Below are 10,366 nucleotides of genomic sequence, written 5' to 3' on the forward strand. Positions count from 1 at the left end.
GATGACTGCTACTGGGGAGGACTGACCACCCCTCCCAGAATCAGACATTCCTAAACAGAAATGCTCTCAAGGATATTTTGAGAACAGCTCATTTCCTATCAATCACACATTTAACTGGCAAAAATGCCTTCTTCGTTAGAAGTTGCTACTGCTATCTTTGCAAGGTTCCCCCCACTCATCTCTCTAAGACCATAAGCTGTAAAACAGTTACTGATCTGCAACTGAAGAAGGTGCTGCCTCATGGGGAGTCCCTACACACCAAAGAAATCACAGTTCCAATATTTTTAGCAGCTCTTTTTGTGGTAGCAAAGAATTGTAAATCAAGGGGATGCCCTTCCATCAATTGGGCAATGGCTAAACAAATAATGGTATATGAATGTAATGTAATGCTATTGCGCTATAAGAAATGATGAGCAGACAGACTTCATTTTAACTTGGAAAGACTTATATGAACTGATGCGGAGTGAGGGGAGCAGAACCAAGAGAACATTATACACAATTACACACAGACGGTATCTGTATGGACTAACTCTGATAGACTTGGCTCTTCTCATCAATGCAAGGCTCAAAGACAGCTCCAAAAGACTCATGATGGAAAAAGCTATACGCATCCAGAGAAAGAATTATGGAGTCTGAATGCAGACTGAGGCAAACTATTTGCTCTCTCTTTTTTTTTCACCTTTTTTTGGTTTCGTTTCTTCTTTCTCATGATTCATTCCATTGGTTATAATTCTTCTTTACAACTGGACTATTATGTAAATAAGTTCAATGCGAAGGTATATGTAGAACCTATTTACACTCCATCTTGGGCAGGGATGGGGGAGGTGTGTGAGGGGGAGAAAATGTGGAACTCAAAAACTTGTGGAACTGAGTGTTATAAAACAAAAATAAAAAATAAATTAATTTTAAAAAAAGAAAGAAATCACAGGTCCAGACCCAACCTCCTACAAAAACTACCCTACTAATTATAGCAGCTCACACTGCCACAACACTTTGTAGTTAACAAAGTAATGTCTTCACCACAGTTCCACATGGTAGGTAATAACATTTATAGAATACTTCAGAATTCACAAAATGCACTCCTCAACAATCCTAACAGGTAGGCAGTATACATGTTATGCCAACTCTACAGATGAGGAAACTAAGAACCAGGGAAAGGGGCAAAATTGGGTCTTAAAACCCAGCTCCTATCTCCAATGGTTCTTCCTTTTCTTCAGTTTTTTTTTAATAGATGCCTAAAACAGACATCATCTTCTTCTTCATTTAAAAACTTGTCACTTTTAACATCTCTATTTCTCTTAATAGCACGATGCTCTCCAAATCACTCAAGGCAGAAGCTCTGAAATCATCTGATTCAATTCTGTCTCCATAATCAGCTGCTAAGTCTAACTGATGTTCTCTCTTCAATCTTTCTTGAATCTGTTCTCTCTTTTCTATTCCCTTCCCATTCCCTAGATCACATCTTCATTCAAGATCACAGGAGTTAGAGGTGCAAAGAGCCCTAGAGATCTAGTCAAATTCTTTCACTTTACATATAAAGAAGTCGAACCTCAGAGAGAATGTGACCTGCCCAAAAAGTCACATAAATGGACAAATCTTCTTTAAGGCCATCCCCCACTGTCTTTATTTTATGGATTCCTTTTATTTTTATATAATACTTATTCCCAAATATATTCCTCACCCTCCTCCACACCCACTACAAGTAATTTCTCGTAACAAAGATTTTAAAAGATGGGGGGAAAAAAAGCAGTTCAAAAAACCAACCAACTCATCAACCATGTCTAATGGCAAAGGTAATAAGATTTCACTCCCACAGTCCCCCAACTTTTCCAATCTTCAAAATTTATTTTCTACACTGCTACAAGGGAAAATGTATCACTGAATGACCAAAAGAAGAGCAAAATCAGCTAAGGGATCACCCACTTAAAAAGCATCATACTCAAGAATAGCTTACATCTCACAGCAAAGGGGGCAGTAGGAATCACCAGCAAATTTTTAGATTTTAAGCTCCTACAAAGGCAGAGACAATTTTATTAATTGTATCCCCAGCACTTAGCACAGCGGCTAGCACGTGGTAGGCACTTAATAAATGTTTACTGGATTGGAATGGATTAGTTAAATTCTGACGGGCAGGATGTCCAAAGAAAAAGCAACTGCTATCCTAACGTGTACATTATTTTCCCTGGTTATTTCCTCTACTCCCTGTTCCAAAGATCACAAGGACTAGCAAATTTTTATCTCCAACCCTAATCTCTCCCCTGAGTTGAGATATTTGATCTCTAACTACTACAACTCCCATCCTGATAGGATCTCCAAAATCAATATGTCCCCAGATGAACTCATAATCTTTCCCCCTCTTCCTAAATTCCTTATTTCTGCTAATGGTACCAATAATCTCCCAATTCCGAATTCTCCCTACCTAATTATCCCAACTATCTGTACCGGAATCATTAATGCTAGAGTTTGGATTCTTCCTCTCACTTATCATACACTAACTTACACTAAATGTGTGTGCATGTCTGTATCATTCCCTCCCCGCCCTCCCCACCCCCACACACACTACAAGACTTTAAGTTGTAGGAGGACAGGAACATTAGCATTTGGTAAAGATCCCTTTACATGGCAGACACTTAAAATTGTTTTGTTGAATTGGACTTGTTTAGAATACGAGTCTGAAAGATGTTGGGGTGAGCTCAGAGGTGGGAATGAAAGGAGAGACCAACGAGAACTTGGCAATAACAAGCTCTCCTAGGGAAGCCTGGGAGAGCTCTGGGTGCCTTTAATGCTCATGACCATAAATAAAGCTGTGCTGCTTCTCTGCACTTAGCAGGTTGAGCTGGTCTTGCAATCAGACCTGGATTCAAATTCAGCCACAGTTCCCTATTTGCTGTGGCACTGATTATAGGCAACTCACCTATTCTCTCAGAACCTGTTTCTTCAACTGTAAAATGGGGATCCTGATGCCTGTACTGTCCACCTTGGAGGGGGACTGTGAGCAAAGCTCTCAGCAAACCTTAGAGCACATGAATGGGAATTACTATTATAGTCTCATTCCTCTAACATGCCCTTCTCCCCATTAGTCTAGAATCCTAAAGGGCAGGGACTATTATCTTCATCTACAGTTACTAGCATATTTTTTTACCTAGATTAATATCCTCCTATTGCTTCCCCAGCCTATGCATCCACCCCCCCACATTCAGCTTCCACACTGTTGTTTTTTTCCATCTGTTCTGTATCAAGAGTGTGTGTGTGTGTGTGTGTGTGTATGTGCGTGTGTGCATACATACATACATGCATATATTTATATAAAGTTTCCAAAGTACTTTACAAATATTATCTCATTATATCCTCACAACAACCCTGGGAGGTAGTTGCTATTATGATCCTCATTTTACAGATGAGGAAACTGAGGCAGGAAGAGCTGAAGTGACTTGTCCAGGATCACATAGCTAGTAAGCATCTGAGGCCAGACTGAACTTAGGTCTTCCTGACTCGGGCCTCAGTGCTATACGAGGACCACCTGGCTGTATCTCATGTGTACCTAGTTAATAACATGTCTTCCCGATCAGAATGTAAATTCCTTTAGGGCAGGGGTGTTGTTTTTCTTTGTATCCATGGCACTTAGCATAGTGCATGGCACATACCAAGTATTTTTTAAATGCTTGTGTCTTCATTCGTTGATAATCTTGATCAGAGAGACACTCACTACTCTATTTCCACACTTCTCTGGTTCCCTGTCACTTTCCAAATGAAATGGAAACTCCTGGTCCAGACATACAAGGACCTATACTAGCTGGCTCCAACCTTGCTAGGCTCCCCATGAAGGTGAGCTCCTGCACAGCAGGGCCCCCTTTAGCCATTCTTTGCATATGCACTCTTATCAGGCTGTACTCCTTTCCTTATCTCTAGACCTTGGCATACTTTCTCACCTCTCTGCCTCTAAGTATCTCCCAAGTTAAAGTTGTTTCCTCCCTCACCACTACCACCTTCTCATGGTAAAATCTCTTACCTTCCTTCAAAACTCAACTCTGGTACATCTTTCTCCATGAAGCCTTCCTTGCTTCCCACAACTATATGTGACCTCTACCTCTATAAATTTCTCAGAGTACTTTATCTGTACCCCCCCCCTTTACATTCTGCTTTGTATGAGTTATTTATGTGTCTTATTCAATCAATAAGTAAGCATTTATTAAGTGCCTACTGTGTACCAGGCACTATGCTAAATGCTAAGGCTACAAAGAAGGGAAAAAAACAATCCCTTCTCTCAAGAAGCTCACCGTCTAATAGAGGAGACAAAATGAAAAACAACCATATGCAAACAAAATTTACACAGGATAAACTGGTGATAATCAATTTAGAGAAGATATTAGCATTAACGGGGAATCAGAAAAGGTTTCTCGTAGATGGGATTTTGTCTGGGACTTGAAGTCCCAGGGAAGTCAGGAGTTACAGATGAAGAGGCAGATTATTCCAGGTACAGGGAGTGGCCAGTGAAAATGTCCAGAACAGGGAAACAGTGTGTCTTGTGTAAGGAGGCCAGGGTCACTGGATTACACAGTACTTTGGGGAGAGAGAAGACGGCTACTTGTGAAGGGCTTTGAATGACAAACAGAGAATTTTATATTTGATCTTGGAGGGGAGGGGGAGCCACTGGCATTTAATGAATGAATGGGAGAGAGGAGGGAGAGAGGTGACAGGCTCAGACCTGAATTCTGTGAATTTGCTAAGATAAGTAGAAGATGGACTGGAGGAGGGAGAGACCTGAAACAAGGAGACCAATCCACAGGGTATTAAAATAATATGAGGTAATGAGGACCTGCACCAGGATGGTTTCAGTTTCAGAGGAATGAAGAGAGTACATACACAAGAGATATTATGAAAGCAAAATCAAAAGGATTTGGCAAAAGATTGGATTTTTCCACCTCCACCCCACTAGACTGTAAGCCCTTTAGAGGGAAAAGGTTGTTGGTAAAGTGCTTTGTAAATCCTGAAGATAAATAAATATATATGTGTATATTTATATGTAACATTTAATCATTATTACTTATCTCTGAACCAACCAACGCTCACTCCAGAAATCAGTCCATAGTAGATGCTCAATAAAACATTTGCTAAATGAAAGTAAAAATCTCTGATTTAGTGAGGTGAAAAAAACATTTAGAAAATGTTTTTAAATTGCACATGATATTTATGCAGATATCTTTATGTTTGTTTAAATGTTTCTAGAGTCTTTTACTTAGTTCCAGTATAAAAGTATGCACACAATCACGAGGACTCACCTATTCTTGCAATAGATTATGAAAGTCCATTTTTAAAAGTTGTTTCCCTTTGACCAAAACCGTACTGGAGAAAATGGGGGCCACACCCCAGAAATGAGATGTCTGACATGAAAAAATATACATACAGGCATAAAACCGAGTGAGGGTTATATTTAGCTTTTACACAGGTCAAACTTAGAGGGGGAAAGCACAACCTATAATACATTTGTACTCGGCTTAAACTAGCAATTAATTTACTACCACAAGAACTTAACTATAAAAAAACAGTGCAGAAAGAATTAACTATTTTTTTTAATAGGAGGGAGATTGGCACACACTACTAGTATATTGCAAATAGAGTTTTGAAAGGATTTGTTTTATGTTAATTAGACCAAAGGCATTTTTTTCTTGCAAAATGCTGTATCACTGTTACTACTGAAAAACAACTCCATGTATAACAATCTACTGCAAAATTCTAAGGATTCATCAATATGAAAAGACCAAACATTGTATTAACAACCTACTTAAAATGGAAAACAGTGGGTAAGAGTTAACTAAATGGTGAAACTGTCAATAGGCTTGATGTCAGGAAAATTTTTCTTAACACTTAGAACTATCCAAAAGTGGAATATAGGTGGCTTCAGGAAACAGTGGGCGCTGTCACTAAAGATCTTAAAGCTAAGACAGAATGACCATCGTGGGGTGGGAGATCATCATGTATGCATACTGTAGCAGAGATCCTTTTTTAAGCATGGAATGTATTGGACGCCCAATGAGGTTTCTTCCAGTGCTGAAATTTACCCACTTAATATGATTTAAACCCAGATCCTGATGCCAAATCCTGACGCCAAATCCTGACATGATTCTGCTATATCAGAATGCCAATAACCATGCTGATGTGAAGGAAAATACTTTCTATACCTTAAAAGGAAGGGTTACAAAAATGTGTTACTCTTATTACTCCTCTCTGAGCCTTAGGTTATTTATCTGTAAAAGGGAGACCAATAATGCTTTGTAAACCATAATATACCATACTAATGTTAGCTAGGATTATTATATTAGTATGATTATAGGGACAGCCAGAGGAGACTGCAGAACACCCAGACTGACCACAAAGAACTCACTTCACTGGGTTATGATGGGAACAGGCAGGGTTGGGAAATCACTCCAGGACCTGAGATCAAATCCTATCTCAACACTGACTATCCCTGGAAAATGCCAGCAAGTTGCTTCACCTCTCAAGCATGTTTCCTCATCTACAAAATGATGTTAAGACTAAAAACAGACTGTCCTGGAAACTAGAGCACTGGCCTCAGAGGCGTGTGAAGATTCTCCTGGGGAAGGAGGAGGACTGTTTCTCCCTTTCTCTGTCTCTAGCACTTAGCACAGTGCCTGGCAGTAGGAAGCGCTTAATACTTGTGAAACGATTAACTAACATTCCCTCACTGAGTAAGCCACTTAATAACAGCTAGCATTTCAAGATTTGCAAAGTTCTTTACAAATATTATCTCGCTTGATGCTTATAATAACTGTTGAGTTAGGTGCTATTATCCCCATTTTCAAGTGAGGAAACTGAGGTTCACAGAGGTTTGAGTGACTTACCAAGAGTCAAAACAGCTAGTTTCTGACACAACATCTGAACTCAGGGCTTCCTGATATCAATTCTGACACCCTTAGTCACTATGCCACTTACCACCACTGAGCCTCTCTAAGCCTTAGCATCCCTGTAAAACGGGGATAATAATGATAGCACTTATTTCTGATGGCTGCTATAAAAATCAGGTAAGAGATGATGTATGTAACATACTGTTCAAACTGTAAGGAGCGCTATGTCGGCTGCTAGTTTACTTGGAACTACAGATCCCTTCCAGCTCCAACTCTCGGATTCTATGGGCCTGTTTCCTCCTCTAGAATTGGAATGACCAATGAAATCCCTTAGACCAACTCTAAATATATGCTATAACTAGATGAGCTCTGAGGGCCCTTCCAGTTCTAAATTGTTGGTCCAATGAACTTCTTTGGACCCATTTGCTCATCTAGATAATCAATAAAACCCCTCCCAGTTCCAAATCTACAATGGCATAACTAAGTCCCTAGATAGCCACAAAAGTCCCGTCCAGCTCCAAATTTATGATGCTATTAACTAGATGAGCTGCGGTCCCTTCCAGCTCTAAATCTATCACTCAGCTGAGCTCTTAAGTTCCTTCCAGTCTGTGATGCCATGCACCTCTGAGAGTCTGTTTGCTCCTCTAGAAATGGAAAGGGTGGACTGACTAGATGACTTTAACGATGCTATGACCAGTTGACCAGCAAAGTCCTTTCCAGCTCCCCGTCTACGACCCTACGAACTTCTAGGGGCCTGTTTGCTCTTCTAGATGACCACAAGAGGGGTGCACCGATGACCCTTCTAGCTCCGAATCTATGATGCTCTAACTCTCAGGCCCCTTCCAGCTGCCAGTCTGTGATGTCACGGATCTCTAAGAGCCTGTCTGCTCCTGCAGAAATGGAAAGGATGGACGCACTCGGTGACTTTTGAGGACCTTTCCACATGATGCCGCTATGACCAGCGGACCACCGAGGTCCCTTCTGGCACTAGCTGCTGACCCCGACCTGGACGGAGGCGGTCCTACCTGATCGGCTCCGAATGGGGTGATGTTGGCCTTCACGGTGCCCACACCGAGCCCGACGATGACCAGCCCGGCGTACACCGCCCGGGCGCAGTATCGGCCGCCCCCCACTCCGCCGCCGCCGGGGTCGCTGCCATTGGGGAAGGGTTGCGAGCTGTTGTCCAGCGGGCTGAGCGGGAGGTCGCCGCAGAGGCCGGCGCGGGTGGCTGGTGCGGCCACAAGCGGGAAGCTGAGCATGCCAAGCAGGTAGAGGGCGAGGCTGAGCAGGATGGCGCGGCACTTGCCCAGCAGGGCATCGGCCAGCCAGCCGCCGAAGGGCGACACCAGGTACGTGATGCCCATGAAGAGCAGCAGCGCCTGGCTGGCCTGCGCGCCCTCCCAGTCGTACGGGGTGCCATTCAGAAAGAGCACCAGGTTGGAGGTGATGCCGTAGAAGGCGGCGCGCTCCAGGAGCTCGGCCACGAGCACGGCCCCGCAGGCCGCGCGCCGCCCCGCGAACGCCGCCGCCGGGCCCGCGCCCGCGCTCCCGGACCGCCACTGCCGGCCGCCCTCGCCCAGCAGCGGGCTGCGCTCGCCCACCCCATCCTCGCCGCCGCGGCCTTCCATGCGCGGGGGCCGCCCCGCACCGCCAACCGCCGCCCCCGCTAGCTCCGGCGTCCCCCTCTCGTCTACGCTGCGGGCCACCGCCTTCGCCTGCCCGCCAGGCAGCCGCCCTCTCCTCAGCTGACTCCTCCGGCCCGCCCTCCGCGCGTCCCGATTGGGCCAGCCCGCCTTCGGTCAAAGCCAAAGGTGACAGTTCCGGTTCCTCCCCTCGCCCGTCCTCCCTCCTCCCCCGAAGGCACGTGGGAATGAACACAAACCCAGAGGCGTGGGAGGGGAAGGGCCGCCTTTGTAGGAATTGAACCCCGGAGAGAGATCCGGCGCCCACCCTGACAGGGTGGCCCCGAGGGAGCGAGCTGTCACGGCTTGAATTCATTTGAGCCCAGCTCTAGGCTCAGTGCCTGGCAGGAAGGACCAGAAAGAAAACAGCTCCTTCTCTCAAGGAGCTTCCATTCTAATTGGAGAAATAGAGTGAATCAAGGGCCCCGGGGTGATGCAGCGGGTAAAGAGCTAGGTCTGGAATCAGGAAGACCTAAGTTCAAATGCGGCTTCAGACGCTTACCAGCTGTGTGACCCTAGGCCAGTCATTACACCCTGTTTGCCTCAGTTTCCTCATCAATAAAATGAGCTGGAGAAGGAAATGGCAAACTCTTCCAGTATCTCTGCCAAGAAAACCCTGCAAAGCAGGCGGGACTGAAATGACTCAACAGCAATGAATCAAGAAAAGCAAATCCAGCACTCCATAATAACAAGAGAAATAAGAGCAAACATTTATATATATCATTTTATATTTATTATTATATATTATAGATCATTATATATTCATATAGATCATTTTGTGGGTTGCAGAGCGCTTTACTAATAGATATCCTATTCGATTCATGGAAAAACCCAGAGATACAGAGTATTATTTTACAGATAAGGAAGCCAAATCAAAAAAAAAAAATTTAAAGGAGAAAGTGTCAGAGGTTGGCAGCAAGACCTCAGCCTCAGCCACTTACTAGCTGTGGGACCGTGGGCAGGTCACTTCACCTGTTTGCCTCAGTTTCCTCAACTGTAAAATGGGGCTAATCACACCACCTACCTCCCAGGGTTATTGTGAGGACCAAATGAGATAATTGGAGAGCAGCTAAGACGGTGTCTGGCACATAGTAAGTGCTATATAAATGTTAGTAGTTATTTTATTAGAATTCGGGTCTGAATGACAGTGCCACTCTGGGAAGTGGCAAGGCCGGGAATGGAACCCAGATCCCAATGACTCCAAAACTAGGGCACTTGCCGATACTGGAGGAAAGTGGAAGGGATGAGGGGAAGGGACAGGTGATGGAAAGAGAACAGAATCACAAATGCTAGAATCTGGGAGAGACTGCAAAGCAGAGAATTTAAGAACTAGGAAGAACATTGATGTCAGAGCTGCAAAGGATCTTAGCGAACATTAGACCTGGAGAGGGTCTTAGAGAACTTCAAGGTAATTCATATCAACAAGTATTTAGTATACACCTACTATGGGCAAGGGACTACACTAAGTGCTGTGCATGAGAAAGACCTCAAACCGGCCCTGGTCTGAAGCAGTTCACACGCTAGTGGGGAAGTTGACATTCCAGCAATCACATAGGAACCAGATAGAAACAGGCTGGGAAAAAACGTTAGAATGGAGAATGTCAAAGCTGAGAGGGACCTTAGAATAGAGAGTATTGGACGTGGGAGAGTCCTTAGAACTGGGAATATTAGAGCTAAAAAAAAAAAAAAAGTCACCATCAGAGATACTTTGGGAGAGGTTTCCAAAGGACGGCTAGATGGCCACTTGTTTCAGTGGTTGTTGAGAAGATTCCTGTTCAAGAAAGTGTTATGCTACAGTAATATTCTATAAATACTCACTAA

The 10,366-nt window shown here is 43.8% G+C and overlaps 1 protein-coding gene across 1 annotated transcript in view; it reads right to left on the reverse strand.

Moving 5' to 3' along the window:
- The window catches only part of SLC15A4 (solute carrier family 15 member 4), a 48,498-nt gene extending 40,007 nt beyond the window's left edge, over positions 1-8,491 (reverse strand). Inside the window, exon 1 of the mRNA XM_036741825.1 lies at positions 7,889-8,491. Coding sequence (XP_036597720.1) covers positions 7,889-8,491 — 603 coding nt within the window. The remainder of the gene's footprint in view (positions 1-7,888) is intronic.
- Between the last annotated feature and the right edge of the window lie 1,875 nt (positions 8,492-10,366).

The sequence above is a fragment of the Trichosurus vulpecula genome, chromosome 1, assembly GCF_011100635.1.
Source record: "Trichosurus vulpecula isolate mTriVul1 chromosome 1, mTriVul1.pri, whole genome shotgun sequence".
In the NCBI taxonomy this organism is placed as follows: domain Eukaryota; kingdom Metazoa; phylum Chordata; class Mammalia; order Diprotodontia; family Phalangeridae; genus Trichosurus; species Trichosurus vulpecula.